This window comes from Pelodiscus sinensis, chromosome 10 (genome assembly GCF_052426305.1).
Source record: "Pelodiscus sinensis isolate ZL-2025 chromosome 10, ASM5242630v1, whole genome shotgun sequence".
NCBI lineage: Eukaryota > Metazoa > Chordata > Testudines > Trionychidae > Pelodiscus > Pelodiscus sinensis.
In genome coordinates, this window is record NC_143061.1 from 39,455,327 (window position 1) to 39,478,022 (window position 22,696).

At 43.2% G+C, this 22,696-nt stretch overlaps 1 protein-coding gene across 2 annotated transcripts in view; it reads left to right on the forward strand.

Moving 5' to 3' along the window:
- SERPINE2 (serpin family E member 2) overlaps nt 1-22,696 on the forward strand; it is a 49,263-nt gene that overhangs the window by 9,255 nt on the left and 17,312 nt on the right. For both annotated transcript variants that reach the window (XM_075937561.2, XM_075937560.2), the window contains 3 exons: nt 10,783-11,058; nt 16,881-17,108; nt 19,750-19,947. In XM_075937561.2, coding sequence (XP_075793676.1) covers nt 10,803-11,058; nt 16,881-17,108; nt 19,750-19,947 — 682 coding nt within the window. In that variant the 5' untranslated portion in view covers nt 10,783-10,802. The remainder of the gene's footprint in view (nt 1-10,782; nt 11,059-16,880; nt 17,109-19,749; nt 19,948-22,696) is intronic.

Consider the following 22,696-nt stretch of genomic DNA (forward strand, 5'->3'; position numbering starts at 1 on the left):
TCTACAAAACTAGGTACAGGATTTAGTATGTTAGCATGCATCAGTATGTGGTGGCTGATGTCCACATTACTAATTCTGTCAGCGGATCATGCCCTCATGAGGAATGCTCCCACCATCTGATGGGGGGCAACATGGAGGACTCAAAGCCAGGGCTTGCAGCTCCCTGCATCCAGTGGGGAGATCCATTCTTGGAGTCCAGTTGACAGCTGTACCTCATGGGGAGCAATGTTCCCTCTATTCCACATAAAGGTGAAAAAGATTAAAGCGAAAAGCAAAAAACCTAGTTTTGGGCCTCTGCTAATCAGCTGAGTGGCATTTGAATTTAAGTGACCACACAGCTTACAGGGAACACTGGTGGGGAGCTTACAGGGAACACTTGAGGGGCAGTAGGGGTCCAATAGGGAGTCTGGATGGCAGTCCCAGCTGGTAGACTGGGTGGCAGCCTGACTTGGAGCGGAGGTCCAGCAGCAGCCCACCTGTGGACCCAGGAGCTGGCTTACTGGTCACGGCTCTGGCCAATAGCTGATGTAAGGAATTGAATGTGACACAGACACTGCATCATCTGATCTACACCACTGTGCGTGCCCTAAGCCTGCTGTGGAGGTGGAGTTGTTATGCTAGTGTTGTAAGACAGTTATATTGGCAGAAGCAAGGCTGCAATGTACATGCTGATGTAATTAGGTTGCTGACGTAATTAGGTTAACATAAACTGCCTTATGTTGTCCTAACTCTCTTGTGTAGACCAAGCCTCCTGTATCAAGACTGAAACTCCAAACTACCCACTTGCTCTCAGAATCAGGTTGGGTGTGAAGTGTGATAGAGTTGTTAGATGAGCTTGTCATAGCCAGTGATGAAGATTATCCTCAAATAGCCTACCTACAAATTAAGAGGAAAAGATTTAAAATAACACAATTTATTATTTTTTGATCACCGTGTTGGACTTCTTGCCTGATGCGGTTAAGGTTCAGTAGTTTGTGTATATAGTAGGGCTCCGTTGACTTTCAAGGAAATGGTATGGTTGCCATTTTTTTATCTTTGGTCTGTGCCTGGTCAGTGTTCATCACTATGACTATAATGTGGTAAGTCAAACTGTAGCGAGATATCAAATGATTTTTTTTCAAACCATAAGAATTTCCTGGTGAGCATTCATATAGTCATTTCTAGAATAAGTTAGCCTGACATACCTATTTACTTGGAGTCTCACTCTTCATTAGGTGGTGCAAAGAGTTGAGATGGGGTTTTCAGTTCTGGATGGGTTTTGAACCAAGTAACACCTTTTTAGAATCTAATTAAAGGAGATCTGCAAAGAAGGGAGGCGAGAGAAGTTTTATTATGATGCATGAAGTATTGCAAGATGAGGGTTTTTTGGTTTACACTGGGGCTACGTCTACACTGGCCCCTTCTTCGGAAGGGGCATGCTAATTTTGAACTTGGGAATAGGGAAATCCGCGGGGGATTTAAATATCCCCCGCGGGATTTAAATATCCCCCGTGGGATTTAAATAAACATGGCCGCCGCTTTTTTTCCGGCTTGGGGAAAAGCCGGAAAAAAGCATCTAGACTGGCGCGATCCTCCGGAATAAAGCCCTTTTCCGGAGGATCTCCTATTCCTACTTTTTTTTCCCGCTTTTTTCCGGCTTTTCCCCAAGCCGGAAAAAAAGCGGCGGCCATGTTTATTTAAATCCTGCAGGGGATATTTAAATCCCCCGCGGATTTCCCTATTCCCAAGTTCAAAATTAGCATGCTCCTTCCGAAGAAGGGGCCAGTGTAGACGTAGCCTGGAAGTTCAGGTCTTACCTTCCCTGGAGGCTATGGAAAATGAGTAGAATTAAGTCATCAGTGATAACATACAAAAGAGCCAAATTAATTAAAATGGGTTATGTCTGCACTACACTGTTCTTCCAGAAAAAGCTACGCAAATTGTGAACCATAATTTCCATAGCTTTTTTTTTTTTTTGGAAGAGGCTTTTCCAACATTTGGCCTGTCTACACTGGGCCAAATGTTGGGGAAAAAAAAACTTTTTTTTTTTTTTTTTCCAAAATTTGGCCTGTCTACACTGGGCCAAATGTTGGGGAAAAAAACTTTTTTTTTTTTTTTTCAGAACATCCCTTCTTCCTGGTAAAATGAGGTTTACCAGGATGCCGAAAGCGCATCTGCTCTTCTGAAAAAAATTTCGGAAGACCAGACGCATTCCCTGGATGCAGCAGAGTTTTTTTTTGTTTTTTTTTTTCCGGGATGCCTCCAGTATCCTGAAAAAACTCTGTAGTGTAGACATAGCCTTAGAGACAGATGAGTTTGTATACCACTACAGATCTGCTTGTGTGACGTCCTGACTAACCAACATTTTTTTGCTTATCATGCACAGAATGCACACACAATATGCAAGAGTTGTCAAGTCACTGTTGTCTTGGAAGTGTTATTTAGTGATGGAATAAAACTTTCAAGGTTAATCCTAAAATATGCAGCAGCAACAACAAAACACAACACAAGTAATAAGTTTTACACAATCTTAAATACTTTAGGAGAACTAGAAATCAAGCCAGCAGATCATACTAAATGTATTTCTAAAGGTCTATTTCATGTCTTAGCCAGAGAAATTATGGCTGTATATTTCTTGTAGAATTCTCCTTTAACTTTCATACTCTTGCTGATATTGAGTTTGGGCTTCTTTCACTGCAATAGTATTTTGCACTTACAGCATCTTGCAAGTGAGGATCTCATTCCATAGTACAATTAATTTAGTTTTATGATCTGTGGGAGGAGGGAGGTAAGAATGCTTTTTCATTTTGTAAATTCGGAAATTGGTATGGAGCTTAAGTGACATCATAATGGGAATCCAGTGAAAGAGATGAGACTAGAATCCAAGTTTCTATAACCACAAGAACAGATGGTATCTCTGTTTCATTAGGAAATACAATTTAATTTCTCTGTACATTTAAATACAACATAAATTTCTAAATCTGTCGGGTCAAAAATTGGACATTTACATGTTTCCCAGTAAATAATGGTCAGATTCTCAGGTGGTAAAAATTTTCATAGCACCATTTAAACTAATTGAACATTGACAACTTATACCAGCTGCAGATGTCACAAATATCTAAATATCTGTTGTTTGATGGTCTGTGAAATAATGTGTTCTCCTACTGATCTACTTTTCTAGCCCCGTCCAGTGTTTTAAATAGTCCCTTGCTTTTTTGGAGAGGAGGGGGAAATAGAGAAGAGGAAAGTGTTGACTGACTGCCAAATCCTATTGTATCTTTTTCCTTTCACGTGTAGCTGAATTTTCTGACTCAAGACTGATGTAGTCCCAAACTAGCTATCATTTTATTGCCCCTGGATGCTTATATGGCTGCATTGCAGTTGTGAATAAAGGCTCACAATTGCTTAATGAATTTATCCTCACAACTCCATGTAGTGAAGCTAATGTTTTCATCATACTTTGTACAGTGTGAAGCACTGTACGATCCTGGTCCATGACTCTGACTCCTAGCATACAGTAATACAATACTGTAATAAATTTAAACACCGAATAGTCTAGCAGCACCTTAGAGTGAACACTTAGTACCTTCTCTATCAGCTTCATGTAGCATGGGCACTCTAATTCACTATTCTTTTCCTCCCCTCCACCCCCCGCTATTTATTTAGAAATTGGACCTTTAGTGACTCCATTCATCTGAAGAAGTGGGTTGTGCCCACAAAAGCTCATGATACCATCTGTTTTGTTAGTTTCTAAGGTGTTAGAAGACTATTGGTTGTTTAAGTTTTTCCAGTTACAGACTAACACTGCTTCCCCTTGAAGATTTTGTAATATTCATAGTTACTGTATAGTATGTCATAGCTGTCATGTGGTTTGCTGCTCAGTTAAGTCTGTAGCAGAAATCCTTTAATGTTCTAAATTGTTCAATGAAAACCTGAGCTGCATGCACTAGACCAAATTATGCATCCAGCAACACATTATACCTTTATCTTAATGTAGTAAGTGCTGTAACTATTTAAAAACATTTTAAAAGGTAGCATTCGACCTTTCTTACCAACATGCTACACATACTAAATCTTCCTATTATTCATTAGTGAACAAGATAGTTTAAGAGATGCAAGAAGACAAATCTACTGCACCTGACTAGATAGAGGCAAATCTGAAAAGCTAGTAGTATTTGTTAAACAATAATTTGTTAGGCAACAGTAATGTCCTTAGGGTAGCATAGAAGACCCTTTGTTATCATTTCCTGCCCCAGAGTGCTAAAGAAGATGAAAGGGAGGAACTTACACTCAGGGGGACAGTGGAAAGCTCCAAAGAAGGATAAACGTATGTTGCCATATCTTTGAGGGTTTGAGTTTTGAATGCTTAGAGCTGATGAATCATGGTGTCAGATGGTATGGCTAGATAGATGGCACAGAAATAGAGAGAGGGCTGAGAGAAAGGACTCATGGTGCACAAGGCTGGCAACTTTAGATGGGCAAGGATATAAGAGCTAGGGAATTTTAGGCAAGTAAAGAGCTGTGAACAGCCTTTAACTAGTGTGAAGAAGAGCTTGCCAACAGGATATAACTGCTACTAACAATCATGACAGCATATTTTTGATAAATTGATCATATGAAATGAATTCATTCTGCTCTGCCTTGCTTCAGCATGCAGCTAGATCAGGGTTGGGCAAGATGAGGCCTGGGGACCAGATCTGGCCTGCCTAACACTTGGAACCGGCCCCTGGACTGCATCTGGCCGCTTTCTATTTATATCCTGCTACCTGTGCCACTGAATTTCCAGGTGACAGGATCCTATTTAAATGGTAGTGACCAGAACCATGAGCCCTTTAAATGGCTGCAGCAACACCAGGTGGTTGCCAGGCAGCAGGGCCAGGAGCTGTGAGCCCTTTGCTATGTGTTTAATTCAAAGCCTCCAGCCCCAGACAACTCTGGGGAAAATGCTAGTTCCCAGCCCTATCTCTTCTAGGAGGTGGAGCCAGCCCGTGATCATTAAGTGCCCCCCCCCCACCATGAAAATTATTGCCCACACTGAGCTAGATTCTGATTTTACTGCTTTGAAAGCTCTATACAGTACAGCCAAACTCTCAGCCAGTACTTACAAATTTTGTGTTGGGCATTTTCCCTGGATAGAATGTTGGCAGCAAAAATAAAACTTCCATCTTTAGCTTCAGGCATTTGAGCTTTGTAAAAATATTGACTTGAAATAAAATAAGCTGGCAAAAGTTTGTAGTACAACTGACAGGAGAATTTAAATGGTAAGATAGCTGAATGGTTGGCACTCTGGTTTAAAAAGAAAAGAATAAAAAGCAGTGTTGTGCTTCAGTTCCCTAAAGACTTCCATTGGGGTTGATTGTATAATCCTTATTCAAGCAAAACTCACATAGACTTTAACTCTGTAGTTCTTCTTGGGAGGGCCCAATCCTCCTGGCAGTAGTTCATATGGATTTAAATGGAGAGTTGGAATTGTTTTTTCCCTCTTGTACTACATCATGGCACGTATACAGTAGAATCAAAGTCATTCTCCAGTGATCTGTTCCTTTAATAGTTTCATTTTGTGTTTTGGTTTTATTTTTAAAGGCTAGGTTTAGCTTTAAAAGGCATATTTTAGCTGTGGGTTTATTTAATCTTAACACAACTGATTTATAATGTTTGCCGTCTACCTTTTATGTATGTCCATGTGGTCTGTAGTGGCTATAAAGGCATTGACTGATTAAAAAAGAAATAAGTGAGTCCTAATTTGCTTATACATTACTGCTTCTCTACCTGCGGCAAATTGCTGTATTTATGCTTAAACACTTGATGGAAGAAAAATATTGGCATCATCTTAGATCTAGGTGAGCTATTTATAACTATTTGTCTGAGCTAATCCATTTTTCTGTTCCAAGCAAATGCTAACTTTTTTCCCCATATTTGTGCATTTCTAAGTTGTCTGAAGAGTGTATATGACTATATTTCAGCATATGGAGTGATTATTAGCTGTACTTGTATTTACTGAGACTAGTCATATTAGTTGCATGATATTGCTTCTGTTCCCTGATTGGATGAGTGCGGAAGACAGGGATTTTGTTATATCCAGTCTAATGACTTGCTTCTCTGAGAGAGTGTTGGAACAGTGTATGGAACTAGGCGGCATGGGCAGCGAGTTATATGGGCTCATGGTGCCCATGCTCCAGCAATATTCAGAGCCGGGGGCCCTGTTCCACTAATATTTGGAGCTGGGTCTCTCTGGCCCTGCTTGGAGCAGGCCCCGGCCCCACTGCACGTCCTCCCACCCCGGCCCCAGAGTCTCTCTTTCTCCCATCCCAGTCCCCATCCCTGTCGCGTCCCTGCCGTGTGCAGCTTTCACTCAGCTCCCCCTTGCTGGCTGCTGCTGCCATGCACGGCGTACTCAAACAGGTGGGCGGGGAGATGCCTGGGCGTGACGTGATGTCACAGCCCGGGACTTTAAAACTGCTCGGCGCCGCATGGCGCCACGCGGCTGAGTTGCATGTCCGGAGTTCGGGGATGGAATGCAGACTCTGGCCCCGCAAAGTGGAAGGTAGGAGAGGGGGAGGGGAAGAGAAAACTAGGGAAGGACTGGGAGAGGAAGGGGCTTGTATGGAGGGGGAGGGGGAAGAAAGGGGAAGGCACCAAAGGGACAGAGGAGAGACAAATGCCAGGGGGCCAAGTGCAGACAATGAGGAAAAAGGCAGGAGGGGAGGTGTCAGTGGGAGGGGGACAGCGTGATGCTGGGAGGGGAGAGGGTAAGGGCATTGGGGGCTGCAGGGGTAGGTGCTGGGAGAAGACTTGAAAGAAGGGGTGGGTACGAGGAAGGCCGGGGTGGAGCAAGTCATGTGTGAGGGCACAGGAAAATGGGGGCAGAGGGTGGTGAGGTGGTGGGTATCAAGTAAAAAGAGGGCAAAGGGGGCAGGGGCAGTAAGGTAAGAGAGAGGCACCAGGAGGGTTCAGGGGAAAGGGAAGGTGCAGGTGCCAGGGGATTCTGGAGGTGAAGCAGGAGGCCAGACACCTGCAGGGGAGGGACCAGCACCAGAGGAGAGGCGCAGGGCAGGTTTGTAGAGGGAGGTGTTAGAAGAGGGGATAAGGAGGGGTAGCTCACATGATTAGAGTGGGGCTACTGGAGGAGTGGGCACAAGGAGGAGGAGAGAAGGGTTGGTGGAGGGAGGCAGGTTGCAGGAGGGCTGAGGGCAGTGAGAAGGTCAGGAGTCAGGACAGCAGAGGAGGGTGAGGAGTTGGGCGGGGGGCAGCAGGCACCAGGGGAGCTGATGGAACAAGGGGAAGAGACATGGTAGCAGAGAGAAAAGGTAAAGGTTTTAAAATATTTAATAATAACTTGGGTGCCACAGTGGCACATCCAAACAAGCCACATGAACTCAGTACTTGTGCACAACACAAAATTCATTTTGCTCATGGGAGGAAACTCTTAGGCTATGTCTACACTGGCGGTTTTTTGCGCAAGAACATCTTGTGCATGGGTTCTTGTGCAAGAAGTCGTGTGCAAAAACATGTCCACACTGCTATAAGTAAGCTGTACTTTTGCACAAGAGCATCCATGGCAGTGTGGACGCTCTTGCCCAAGAAAGCTCCGATGGCCATTTTAGCCATAGGGGTTTCTTGCACAAGAAATCCCTGCCGAGCATCCACACTGCCCTCTTGCGCAAGAGAGCTTACACCTGTTAGAAAAGAGCGTAGCTCTTGTGCAAGGCATCCTCTCTTACCATGCCGTTCTGTAAATTTCCTTGCACAAGAGCAGGCGGGCAGTGTGGATGATCTGTGGGTTCTTGCACAAGAACGGCTGTACTTGCACAAGAAGCCGCGAGTGTAGACATAGCCTTAGAGGGTACACTTCCCCCAGCCTCTCTGCCCCCGAGTTAATGTCACACACATTGGGTTGATGCAATTGCAGGATAGTTGAATGAGGGGAGTTTGGTGGGGGACAAACTAATCCCTGTTGATAGGAAGATGGTGGGAAAAGCCCTTTGAGAGGGGTGACATGACACCTTTTACTTCTGGTCATGTGTCCATCTTGCCCCGAGTGTGTTACCTCCAGAGGCGTGGCTAATGGGGGGGCGAGGGGGTCAGGGGGCATGGCTAATGAGGATTAGAGGAAGTGGCTAACTGGGCCAGAGGGTGTAGCTAATGGGGCACCACCAAAAATTATACAAACCTGCTGCCCATGCTAGGAGGAGCTAGAGTGAAGGAGTTAGGGAATTTTTCCACTATTTAAAACTCTTCCTGGACCGAGTCCCTTAAGTAAAGCTTTGTTTGACACACAATTGTTAAATAAAATTGCCTATTGTATAATTAGTACTATGATTGAATTTAAGAATAATTGCATATTGGCATGTATGTGCATGGTCCCAAACCATGCAGATTGCAGCAGTATCTTTATCTAGTTTATTTAATTGCCTCTGAAGCTTTTGCCTACACCAACAAGTCTTAGGGTACATCTACACAGCAGTGTTATTTCGGAATAACAAAATGCATGTCTACACAGCAAGCCGTTATTTTAAAATAAGGTAGAGATGGACTTCTTACTCTCACTCTTGCAACCCTCATTTTGAGGAGTAAACGAAGTCAAATGAAGAGTGTTCTTTCTTCAGCTTCCTGCTGTGTAGACAGTGTCAAAAGCCAGATTAAGCTGTTTCGACTTCAGCTACACAATTGATATAGCTGAAGTTGCATAGCTTAATTAGACTTTTGCTCTTCTGTGTAGACCTACCCTAAATGGAGTTTTGTCTACATCAGAAAACAACCGTGCAACTCCGCATAGTTGAGATGCCCCATCATGTCGGGCATTGGCACTCTCATTACAGGACTTTCTGGATTTGTGGACTCTCCATTCAGACCCTATGCCACCAGCATCCCCAGCAATCTCCGAGACACCATGGACTTCCTGAGAATACTACAAAGCATTGGTGATCTCCCAGAAAACATCATCCTAGCCACCATGGATGTAGAGGCTCTCTACACCAACATCCCACCTGTAGATGGAATACAAGCTGTCAGGAACAGTATCCCTGATGATGCCACTGTACAACTGGTGGCTGAGCCCTGTGACTTTATTCTCACACACAACTATTTCAGATTTGGGGACAATTTATACCTCCAAACCAGTGGCACCACTGTGGGCACTCGCATGGCCCCACAATATGCCAACATTTTTATGGCTGACCTGGAATGCTTCCTCAGCTGTTGTCCGCTAATTCCCCTCCTCTACTTATACTACATTGATGACATCATCATCTGGACCCACAGGAAGGAGGCTCTAGAAGAATGTCACCATGATTTCAACAATTTCCACTCCATCAACCTCAGCCTGGACCAGTCTTCGCAAGAGATCCACTTCCTGGATGCTACAGTGCAAATAAGTGATGGTAACCTAAACACCACCCTCTACCAAGAACCTATGGACTGCTATCCATACCTACATGCCCCAGGCACACCACACGATCCATCGTTTACAGCCAAGCACTAAGGTACTACTGCATTTACTCCAACCCTTCAGATGGAGACAAACACTACAAGATCTACACCAAGCATTCTTGAAACTACAATACCCACCTGAGGAAGTGAGGAAACAGATCAACAGAGACAGATGTATACCCAGAAGCCTCCTGTTACAAGACAGGCCCAACAAAGAAAATAACACCACTGGCCATCGCCTACAATCCCCAGCTAAAATCTCTCCAACACATCATCAGCGATCTACAACCCATCTTGAACAATGATCCCCTGCTCTCACAGACCTTGGGAGGTAGGCCAGTCCTCGCCCACAGACAACCCACCAACCTGAAGCAAATTGTCACCAGCAACTATACACCATACCACAGAAACTCTAACTCTGGAACCAATCCCTGCAATAAACCTCGGTGCCAACTCTGCCCGCATATCTACGCCAGCGACATCTTCACAGGACCTAACCACATCAGCCACACCATTACGGGCTCATTCACCTGCACATCTACCATTGTAATATATGCAATCATATCCTGACAATGCTCCTCTGCCATATACATCTGCCAAACTGGACAATCTCTACGTAAAAGAATAAACGGACACAAATCAGATATCAGGAATGGCAATACACAAAAACCTGTAGGAGAACACTTCAATTTCCCTGGACACACAGTAGGAGATCTAAAGGTAGCCATCCTGCAACAACAAAAAATTTCAAGAACAGACTTCAAAGAGAAACTGCAAAGCTACAATTCATCTACAAATTTGATTCTATCAGTTTAGGATTAAACAAAGACTGAATGGCTAGCTAACTACAAAAGCAGTTTCTCCTCTCTTGGTGTTCACACCTCCACATCAGCTACTAGAAGTGGGCCTCATCCTCCCTGACTGAATTGACCTCGTTATCTCTAGCCTTTTTCTTGATTGGAACTCTTTTCTTATGCCTGTCTATTTATACCTGCCTCTGGAAGTTCCACTACTTGCATCTAACGAAGTGGGTCTTTGCCCACGAAAGCTTATGCTCCAATAAATCTGTTAGTGTATAAGGTGCCACAGGACTTCTGGTTGTTGTTTCAGCATAGTTGTCATTCTCTATGCTTTGGAGGTCCCTGGACTTGGAATGGGAAAGTTTGGGGTAAGTTCAGGTTTTAGGCTTATTGACCGAGCTATGTGAAGTTTTCACAGAACATTCAATATACAGTATATGCTTTGTCTTAAGATAATGCAGTTGTATCTTTCTAACAGCTACACTGCTTTTAGCTAATGTTAATGTGTAACACGAAGTGTAGCAGAGACTTTGTGCTCATAATGGTCTTTAATATTATTTTTTATTTCCTTTAGGTTATTTCTGTTTAAAAATCATGAACTGGCACTTTCCTCTCCTTTTCACCGCTGTGACTGTAACATCTGTGTGGTCCCAGTTCAATCCTTTATCTCTTGAGGAACTTGGCTCTGACCTTGGAATCCAAGTTTTCAATCAGATAGTCAAAGCTAGACCTCAGGAGAATATTGTGGTTTCTCCACATGGGATTGCATCTGTACTGGGAATACTTCAGCTGGGTGCTGATGGCAAGACAAAGAAGCAGCTGACAACTGTGATGAGATACAGCGTAAATGGTCAGTTTTTATCTGTTACTATGTAGGGTTTTTATAAAGTGATTCATAAATTTTTAAGGCTAGAAGGACATTCTAATGGAAGGTTTTTCAAATTGTGCTGCATTGCATAACAAGCCACTTGTAGTAAACAAAGGGTTATTAAGAAAAAGCCATATATCATAAAATACCCCCTATAAATAGAGGCTACCAGATAAACATGGGTCAGTTTAGCTAGAATATTCAAATACCACCCCTTCTGACACATTAGTGCCATGATTTGGGATGAACTATAAACTATTAGGCTGTGTATATACTGGGCCGCTTATTCCGGAAAAGCGGCTGCTTTTCCGGAATAAGCTGCGAGCTGTCTACACTGGCCGCTTGCTTTTCCGGAAAAGCAATGAAAATCTACTGTAAAATTGTCAGTGTTTTTCCGGAAAAACTATGCTGCTCCCGTTCAGGCAAAAGTCCTTTTCCGGAAAAACTGTTCCAGAAAAGGGCCAGTGTAGACAGCACAGTAGTCTTTTCCGCAAAAAAGCCCAGATCGCGAAAATGATGATCGGGGCTTTTTTTTTGCAGAAAAGCGCGTCTACATTGGCCATGGACACTTTTCCAGAAAAAGTGCTTTTCCGAAAAAGCATCCTGCCAATGTAGACGCGCTTTTCCGGAAATACTTATAACGGAAAAACTGTTCCGTTTTAAGCATTTCCGGAAAAGGGTGCCAGTGTAGACGTAGCCTTAATGTGGACAGTGTTGGATGGATAACAGGGATAATTTGTGTTTCTCAGTTGATCGCAGATAGAGAATCTGCTGTTTCTGCTGTTCCAAGCACTGCAATGACAGTACAGTCTGCACTAGAGACTCCAGAACTAGGGATGTGTAGAGAACTCTCTAGGTTCACCAGAATATAGCCGCAAAGATCCTGACTCCAAAGATCTTTCCCAATTTAAATTGCCTGTATCATGACTGGAATGTGTGTATTGACTCCTAGTCAATGAGGAAATGTTTTAAATCATTCAACTTTTCACCCTTAATAGTAGATTAGTGGTAAATTATTTTTGTTCATACTGTTCCCTGTGTAGGTTATAGTGGGGGCTTGCCTAAACTTATTTCATCTGGAGATTGGGTGTCTTAGTGCCGCTAGATCACATGTTTTTGCATTGTCCCAAAAAACAGTCCTTGTTGGCAGTTTTGGCAGAGGGGCTAAGAAACAAATGAGGTTACTCTGTTCTCTTATCCTCACAAATAGTCTCTGCAGCACAGAGTTAAGGTCCAATGCCAGCATAATATGGGTGGATTGCATTGTCTCTATCTCTGCTGTAGTAAAACAATTTTTAATTCAAGATTTCAAGAAATCATTGAACAGTAAAATATTTGTATATTTAATTTTCATAAAACCTTTGAGCCGATTTAGGTAAATAACTCTCTTCTGGATCTTTTTTTGAAGCTTTTTTGGCTTTGCTTTTGCTTCTTCTGTAAAGAACCCAGCTTCTCTAGCTTTTCCACAGTCTTCTTTCTAGTCAAATACCTCTTTCTTTCAGTTTCTGTTCCTGACATTGGTATGAATCCCTATTGTTTCTCTACCAGTGCCTCTAGAGAGTAGGGTGAGGGTATTTGCTACTTCACTTAGTATGCTAGTGAGGCTTAGCAACCTAGAAAACTGACAGGCTGAAGGAGCTGTGTTTATGAAATAAGAAATTTTCCAAAAGGTGGGTACATTTCACCCTGTAAAGAATAAGCAGTGTTGGTGTTTCTTGTAACACACCATGACATCACTAATTACTTTGCTGAGCAATTTTCTGTTTAGAGTACAGCTAAATGATTTATTGTTCCTTCGTAAATATCCAAAGGGTAAAGATTCAAATCCTTTTGAGTAATCTTGAATTTAAAAGTATTTTCAGTTTTTCTGCAAGAATTTTGAAACATTGAAACTGAATTTATTTGGCTTGAACTAGTTAGTCCAGTGGTCACCAACTGGTTGATCACGGTGCCCCAGGAGTCAATCGCTGCAGCCAGCTAGCCAGGCCCCTCTTTGATCCAGTCCAGCTGGAGCGTGATGTAGCCTTGGTGAGCTGTATGCTGCAACCAACTGGCTGGGAAGTAGCGCCTCTTTTACCCAGCTCAACTGGAGCACAGTGCAATCTTGGCTGAATACTGCGGCCAGCTGGGCTGGAGCAAAGAGGGCCAGCCCCCCCGGCCAGCAGCCATACGGCCAGCTGATCAGGCGGCTGCTTTGCTTTGGTCCAACCCAGCTGGAGTGTGGTACAACCCATGGGCAGCTGGACTGGCGCAAAGAAGGACTAGCTTGCCATGGCATTCAGTCCACTGAGGCTGTGCCATGTTCCAGTTGGGCGGGATCAAAGAGAGGCAACTGCCCCTCTTTGTTAACTTGCTGTCTGGGGGAGCGGGGAAGAAGTGATGCACATGCGTGCACACACGTGCGTCCCCAGCTCTTAACTCCTGCTCTGGGAGGGGGCGGAGTTGGGTAGCTGGCACATGTGGTGCGCTGGGGACCAGGCTACGCAGTGATGTTCCCTGTGAATATGTGGGGTCGGGGAGCCCCTTCCCCAGTGCCCCACTACCCCGGGCGCAGCCTGCAGGGAAAGGCAGGGAAGAAGGTCTGTCCCTCCCTCCCTCAACCCAGCACTACTCCCAGGAGGCTGCAAGTCTCAGTGCTCCTGCCCTGCCTGTGAGTGTGCTGAAGACACAGTGATGTGGGGGGGCAAAGGAGAATGCAGAGGCAGGATAGGAGGGGGGGCAGTGGTTGCTCTGAGAGGCATGAGGCAATGTAGGGATCAGGCTGGGGAGGTCATAGGGCTGAGGAGAGTGAGGCTGGAGCAGAGGTAAGATGTGGGGGGGATACAATTTGCAGAAGCTACACTTTCCTTTACTCCCCACATCTTTGCCTCCCTCCCCACCTAGCTATTTGGCATCATTCTCACTCTTACCTTTTCTGCGTTGCTCCCCCAACCCCCTTCTGATCCCAAACTCCCTCTTGTACCCCTGCCTCACATCCTCTACTGCTGCCAAACTCCCTTCCAGACCCTGTCCTCTTCACCCCATCTTGCACCCCTTGTCCCACATAGATCCTGCATCCCTTTCCCACTTGATGGCAGTCCTGTACCGCACACTGAGTCCCTCATTTTTGTTCCTACCCTAGAGCCTAAGGAGGTGCACAAAATCCACTAACTCTGGAACCCCAGAAAAGTAAATCTGGCCTATGGGAAGCCCTGAACCTCAGTCCTCCCTGTCCCTTCCCCTTACCTCATTGGGGCTGGAGTGCCAGAAGAGTGAAGTGTCTCAGGGGCCACATCACTGAGGGTTGGGAGTTTTGGGAAGAGTTTTTTTGCTTCTCACTTGTGAGGACCCCAACTGATTTTTCTGTGGGTCAGTGACCCCCGACCCAAAAAAGGTTCCTCATACCTGTCCTAAATAAAGAAAACATTGAAACCTTTTGTGCTGGACATAATTTTAAAGAAAGTAAAACATTAAGTTTGATAAACTAACATGAGAAAATTAAAACACTTAATCTGTTTAATAACTTAAATTAAAATGTTCTCCCCACTGCAACCCTAGCAAAATGGGTTGGGTGTAATTATGTAATTAACATTGAGTTTCCATTAGCAACGGATAGTGTTTGGAGAAGGTGGGGCCTCAAGAAAGGGGTGAGGTCTTGGGTAAGAGATGGGGTAGATCCTGACTTGCTATGACATTTAAAAAGTAATTTGGAGTGTAAAAAGGTTGTAGACTACTGCCACAAGTGGTTCTGGCCCACGAAAGCTCATCACCTAATAAACCATCTTGTTAGTCTTTAAAGTGCTACATAGTCCTGTTTTTTGTAGTGTGATCCTTATCTTAATAAAAAGATTTTCATGGGCTGTCACCATTTTTATGTTTGCATAGATCTCCTTCTCTTGGTTTTTAACTGTCTAATAATCCTGTGGCACAAGAGTTGCTTACTTGAAGGATAACTTGAGAAAAGTATTAAAGCATTTTAGCTATCTTTTAATGCCATTTAGTAGCTTGAAGCAAAGGAGCATTAGTACCACGTGAGCAGCCAGCTTTCCCCCTAGACTGTGAGCAAATAGCTCAGTGGATAACCAGTAGTCCATAGACTACAATTTGAGATCCTCTGTTAAGGTATGATGACCAAAAGAATATAGCCATAATGTTGAAGACAGTGATCATATGGACTTAATTTGATCTATCTTACTGAAAGGTTCACAGTAATCTAACCAAAAGAGTAAATTATTCAGGGTTTCTTCTACATGGAGCCGAAATTATCAATCCATTGATGATCATTACATCTTCCTTGGAAGATGCACTCTTTTCTATGGAGGGTATTACAACCTAGGGATGTGAATGACTAGCTGACTAATCTGCTATTGCTTATCAGATCATTGACATGATAGACTCCCAGCTGGCCCTGGGCTGGATATGGCATTTCAAAGTGGCAGTGCCACATGGAGCCCGGGGTCAGCTAGGGACTCCCCCGCAGACCCAGGCTCCATGCACCGCTGCCACTTTGAAACCCCATGTGGAGCCCGATGCCAGGCTCCCCATGGCATTTCATAGCGGCAGCACCACTTGGAGCCCAGGGTCAGGTGGGGATTCTGAGTCCCCCGCTGATTCTGGGCTACATGTGGCACTGCTGCTTTGAAATGCCGTAGGGAGTATAGGGCCAGCAGGGGACAGCTTGAGTTCACTACTGGCCCCATTCTCCCTGCAGCGCTTTCACCTTTGAAGTGTAGCTGCAGCCCTGGGGGAAGGCAGAACTTCAAAAGGCGGAAGTGCCTTTCTTGATAAATAGTCGATCCAAATTGCATCGACTATTCGATTAGCCAGTTAATTTAAATTTAACATTGCTATTACAATCTATTAATAATTGATAACCTGGTTTAAATAATCTACCTCCAATGAGATGCTGGAGTCTAATACTGAATTTCCTTACTAGTGTAACCTAGTCTTCAGATTTAATTTTAGTTTCTTCTAGAAACTTTTCAGAGGTGTTCCTCTCTCCTTGTTAGCATACAGTTCCCAGAAAACTTTTATCCCACCCTGTTCCTTACTGAATGGAAGGAAAAGATAAAAATGACTACTTTAGTTTTGCAGCATCTCATTGGCGGTAGAGTATTTATCCAAGGATATCAGTTATTAATAGGTTGTAATACTCTCCATAGACGTCTGTGTCATATGAAAGAGTGGCCTTCCAAGGAAGGTATTCCGATCATCAATGGATTGTTTAGCTGCACATCAAACCACACTTAGAGCAGCACAGCTCTGTTCTCCAGTCATTAATGCTTTTAAAGAAGACACACAAAAAAGGACCTAACAACTGTTTCGGCTCTATGTAAAAACAACTATTTTGGCTTTCAGCTTGAGCCCACTGTGAATAGAAGCTGCTTTGTGGCAGCTTGCCTTGCCTCCCTCCCCCACTGCAGCAACTCTGTTAGAGGCAGTGGGGGAGGGCGGGATGATGCTGTAGTTGACAAGGCTTATTGGTTAATCTTGTAGTTGACTACATGTTGACATGCCAGAATTAGAAATAAATATTTTAAACATATTTTCCATGCCAGAAAGTTGTTGTTATACCATACCAGGACTCAGATATGGAGTACAAAGACAAATTCTTCACTGTGAAATAGTTTCCTTCAGACAAATCAGTGATCGTGTTGTCCAGATGGGTGTTCAAGAATCTGTCAATGTCATTGGTATTCTTTCTTTACCCAGTCATGTTAAAGTGTGTATTTGCATGTCTGTAATTATTGATACACGTTAACGCCTTCTAAAACTTTTTGATTTTTTTCCTTTTCTAAATAAAACTTGCTGTTATTTCTAACTAGGAGTTGGCAAAGTATTAAAGAAGATAAACAAGGCCATAGTCTCAAAAAAGAATAAAGACATTGTGACGATTGCTAATGCAGTGTTTGCAAAGAGTGGCTTTAAAATGGAAGTGCCTTTTGTTACAAGAAATAAAGAGGTGTTTCAGTGCAGTGTCAAGACTGTGGATTTTGAAGACCAAAATGCAGCTTGCAGTTCCATTAATCAGTGGGTGAAAAATGAAACAAGTGGTACGTGTTGTTGAATTCTTTTGTGCGGCTATCTTAAACACTTAATAGACTCACTAAAGTTGAGGGAGTGGTAAAAAGTTCTTAAAGTGGTGGAAAGAGACTGAGTCTCATCTTAAAAAAAAAAAAAAAAACCCACCAGGGATAAATTAGCTTGCCTAACTACTTGGAGATGCAAGGTATCTATATTGCTCTTAGAGTCACTGCCACGAAGCTAATTCCAGTGGTGGTATTTTCAAAAACAAAGAGAAAATGCGAAATCTAATGCTGACTTGGACTTAAGGCAATACTCCCACTATCCAAAAATATCTACATATTGCTGAGATCAGAGTTCAGATTTTGCATTACACGTAATTTAGATGAACTTGGGACATGCATTGCATCTTGATATGTGTTGGAGGTGAAAATGACATCCTGTGGATGCTTGAAGTGTCATTGATTGTGGTGAAGGCAATGCCTGGGTGGCAACCAGTGATGGAGATTTCCCCCCTTATCTTTTCACTTCCATGTTTATAGGGTTGTGTGTTGATGGGCTGTGGCTGTCAGATTTAATCGTTCACTAAACTAGGCCGGTGATTGTGGCCACCTTACAGGTGGTCTGTGGCTCAACCTCAGCCCCCTCCCTTCTGCTCACAGCGAGAAGCCCACACTGGTGCTCTACCCTTGCAGCCATGGTGAAGCTGGAGCACCAGCTCTTTCTTCCCACTTACAGAGGGGTGCGTCTGTGCTTACAGAGGGGTGCGTCTATGTCCGTGTCCTCAACCTACACTGCTGTAGAGAGACAGAACAAGCAGCTCCATGCACTGCTGCTCTCTTCCACCCTGCTGGGGGAATAGTAGCACAATGACATGCTGTCTGGAGGCTTTCCCTGCTGCTCCCATTAGACGGAGTTTCGGTCAATGGGAGCAGTGAGAGGCCATGCCTGGCAGCAGTAAGGGTGGAAAGCTAGGTATGTGTCTCTCCCGTCCCCCGTCCCCCCTCCCCCTGCCCAGACCCTGCATCCCAATCCCCTTCACTCACTCTTCCCCCCTCGGCCAAGACCCTGCATCCCCAGCTTGCTCCTGCTCTCTCCCCCTGGCCAGAAACCCTACACCCAGCCTGCTCCTGCACCCCACCTCCCACCCAGACCCTGCATTTCCATCTGTCAGAGTGTGGGGGAGTCACCAGGCCCTGTGCCCCCATCTGCAGCCAGCTGTGACTCTCAAACAAGTAGAACAGAAGGTTTATTTGTTGATAGGGACACAGTGTATCACAGACTTGTTAATACAGGAACCAGAAGCAGACAGTACAATCCAACTTGGGGAGAGGGGGACCCAGGACCAGCACCCTGGGCCTCCTCTACCACCCAAGAGAACTCACAAATGCAGCAACTAGTCCCCAAGCCTAGAGGCAGATCCGCCCCCTCTTTTGCTCAGATTCCCAGGCAAGGTGTCACCTGGTTGCTTCCCCCACCCAGGCTTAGTTTACAGGACAGCCTGAGCTATTGCTGTGTACATGCTAAGATGGGGCAGCCTGAGGCAGCCTTTTCCTCGGTGAAAGCCACACTCAACATTCCCATCCCCAGCCAGATGCTAGTGCAGTGCCCAAGGAAACTCTAGTGCATGCGCACACAGAGCTGCAACAGAACCACACACGACAGCAGGAATCACCCACAATATCACAGAGCAAACACAATGCCCACTACATCACACCATCCCTATCCCCCTCACAGGTAGCCCTGTCCCGCACACTGAGCCCCTAGTTTTTGACCCCATCCCAGAGCTTGGGGGAATCTACAAAATCCACTAACCCCAGAAGAGAGAGGCCAGCCCATGGGAAGCCCTAAACCTCAGTCCTCCCTGTTTCTTCCCCTCCTCCCCCAATGGGGCTGGAGAACCAGGAGATTGAGGGGTCTCAATTGAGGGCCATATCAGTGAGGGTTGGGTTTTTGGAGGGAGTTTTTTTGCTTCTCACTTGTGTGGCTACCCCCACTTAATTTTTTTTTTCCTATGGATCACTGGCCCCTGATCCAAAAGAGGTTCCTCACCCCTGCCATAAATAAAGACAATGTTGAAAGCTTTTGTTAGACATTAATATTTTACTTTATTTAAAATGAAATTTGGTAAACTAACAAAGTTAAAGTGTTTAATCTGTTTAATACTCTCAATTAATACTTCCTTTCTTATTGGTTAAATTAAATCATTCTCCCTAACTGCAGCACTGGCAAAATGGTTCAGGCATAATTATATAATTAATGGTGAGTGTCCATTAGCTGCTGCTTGTCTGCAATGAGTTGGGTGGGCCGCGGGCCAAAAGGTTTGAGAACCACTGAACTGGGCAAACCTTGTTAAATAAAGCCCTACTTGAAAACAACTCTGATAGGTGCTAATGCTTTCCCTTGCTAGTGTAGTCTAAGTCCTAATATAGCTCCCGCCGTATTCGGTAAATAACTCCCACTGATGTCAGTGGGCCCTGAAATGAACAAAGCTGTAACTTTTTGAACTGAAGTTAGCAGTCATCTTTGCTCCAAATCAGAATGAATGCTACCTAGTGAATTACAAAGTACATTGGGCTCCTCTGTCCTTCATGACCAACTGGCTTCCGTTGTGACAGAAAATACTCAATCTCTCCCTCCCCCCCTTTCCTTTTGATACCTTATTTTCAGGTATGATTGATAATCTCTTATCTCCGGACATTATTGATGGTTCTTTGACCAGGCTGGTGCTGGTAAATGCAGTGTATTTCAAGGGTTTATGGAAATCACGTTTTCAACCTGAAAATACAAAGAAACGCACATTTAATGGCGCTGATGGGAAGACTTACCAAGTACCTATGCTGGCCCAGTTGTCTCTGTTCCGCTGTGGTAAGTTCAGGAACTAGCTTCTTTAGCATGTAAACAAAACACTTTTTTGCACTGCGTTCTTTTCAAAACATAGGCAAAGAAGGTTAATGTATGTAATTTTTTTTGGGGGGGGGGAGCATATCCTATTCCTGTTGGAGTCAATATTTGTGTTGAAAAGCTATTGTTGCTTAAATGTGAAAACAACATTTTAAACTCAGATGTCCAATAGGGATGAAACATTAAGAACTGTGACTGATCAGCACCTTTGGAAATCAGATGACTTTTTTATGTAGGTGTATCATTTTCAATTTTCCTGTTTTTAAAAAAACAAACAAACAAAAAACACTTTGGCCAAATAATTAAGAAATAAAATGTGTCCTGTTCATAATCAAAAACCTGTCTGAAGTAGAAACACTTAGAATTACTTTGGTTTTTATATTGTGTTGTATCAATATATTATGGGAAAGAATATACTTTAAAAATCAGGAAAAAAATTAAAATAGATTTCTTTATTTTATGACAGGCCATACAAATTCTACACAAAGCATGCTTAAATTTAGATTCTGAAGTAGCAGACAGCTGAAAACAGTATTGCAGAAAATAACCATTGAACAAAGGGTTTGAGTAGCATAGGGTTAGTATATTAGTTGCTTACCTCTGGAAACTTGCATTTAAATTCTAAATTGGATAGAAAGTGAAAAGAGATCACTGGGTTCAGCCTAATTTCTATTTGTGTCTGTCACAAAACCAGTACAAAATTCCACATGACTGGCAGCTTCAACTCAATATTTCTAGTACTGAAAATGTGGATTTGCTGGTCAGGCTCAAACTTCATTTGCAGCATTTTTTTAAGAGCGCTTGCCTGTGTTATAAGATTAGAAAGATGCTCTTTATAAGTTGCTTTCAAATGCACTACACACCCTTTAAAAAGATTACATTTAGAAATGTATTAAAAAAAACTATTACTGGTAAAAGAATGTATCACCACCTAGCCCAGACGGCAAACATAAATTTGTTGCTTCAATTTTTTCTATTGTAAGTAATCAGTTAAAATATTCTAGGTTAGCCAGCATATGTACCTAAAAAATATATCACTCTCTGGTTTAAAAAATATGAAACTATTTTATATCTTGGCTATCTATCCTGAAATTCTTTATAGATTAAAGCAAACATAATCTAGTTCTCTAGACAAGCCTTAGGGGGGCATGAATGAAAATCAGGCACTGAAATATTTAGAATCTATACTTCATAAAAGGATCACCCACTACAGTCAGATCTTGCTTACCTTTCTTATTACCCTAAAATTCATAGGGCCTGCTTCTGATCTTGCTGATACTTGTGTAAATAAGTAGTAACTTTATTACACTGTCATAACTGTGACTGGAATCAAGGCTGTTATTTTCAAGGCCTTTAGATCTGGTTGCAGAACTGAAACATATTTCAGGCTAGGTATTTCAGACATTCTCAGACTTTTTAGTATTGCGAGAAGCATTTTAGAAGCAAAAAAATCTTGTAGACACCTTCCCTCCCATTTGCAGCTTTGAAGATTACAGCATCCTATGGAAGCTACACCAAATCTTTGCATGGAAACATAATATTGCGAAAGTAATGTATGTTGCTGTTTGTAAGCCATTGTGAATGAGGGAAGTTGGCAACATGTAATCACTAGACCATTAGTTTGAGAACCATAAGCCTACGATAAAGGAGACAATGAGAGAAAACATTTTCTTTAGTTGAGCTAAAAAATGAGATGAGCTGGAAAAAGAGGTAAGCTAACTGCTTCCTTCCACCATCTCAGGAATTAACTAATTTTAGGCAAGCAGTCTTAAGGCTGCAGGGCTCTGTTAACAAGGTCCCTTTTCCAGTACAGAAATCCATCATTATTTTGGGATGACCAATGTGGATTTTGATAGAGTAGAAAATGTAGTGAGATGTTGCTAGTGCGTAGGGATGACTTGACCAAATATCACTTTCTAACACGTGGTCTGTGCAGATAGATGTGCTCTTCTCATGAGAGACTTTAAGTCTGCTCTAATTGAACTTGTGCTTTTGACACTTGTCAAAATGTGTGCTTTTCACTAGATATATAGGAAGCATGCTGTCCACACAGCTGATGAAAGTAAGAATGTTAGTTAAGAGATTCCCTGTCACGAAAAGAGTCTCTCTTATTAGGAATCACACTGATGAATAGGTTTATCAGTCACCACTGTATCTCCAGAACAATAAAGAAAATAATTAGCTTTCAAAATAAAGTGCAAATTAGACATAGGAAAGACTTACAGATTGCTAATGGATCTACAGGTTGCAGTGTAGATCTCTGACACAGGACATTTGTAAATAGACTCCTAGCTGAAATCCTCCATGATCCCATCCACAGCTACGATGTTTGTTAGAGCACCAGTTAATATCTTGATAATTAAAGGGGACTTTTGAGAATTTTAGCATGAGCTGAGCTGGCTGATGAACCATTATGGTGTGGAATGTTTTACCAGCAAAAGGAGCTACTTGTGCAGGTCTCTTTATTCTTGAATAAATTTCAGGATGCCTTTTTTATTGCTTCCTTTTTGTAAGGAGAGACTTATTTTCAAACAAGCTTATTATTAGCTTAATTTGTTAACTTCTTTTTCTGTTAAAATAAGGAGACTTTAGTCTACAGGCAGTCCCCGAGTTACGCGGATCCGACTTATGTCGGATCCGCAGTTACGAATGGGGCCCTCTCTCTCCCTGGTCTCCAGCAGACCAGGGAGAGGAAGCAAAGCGGCGGAACACG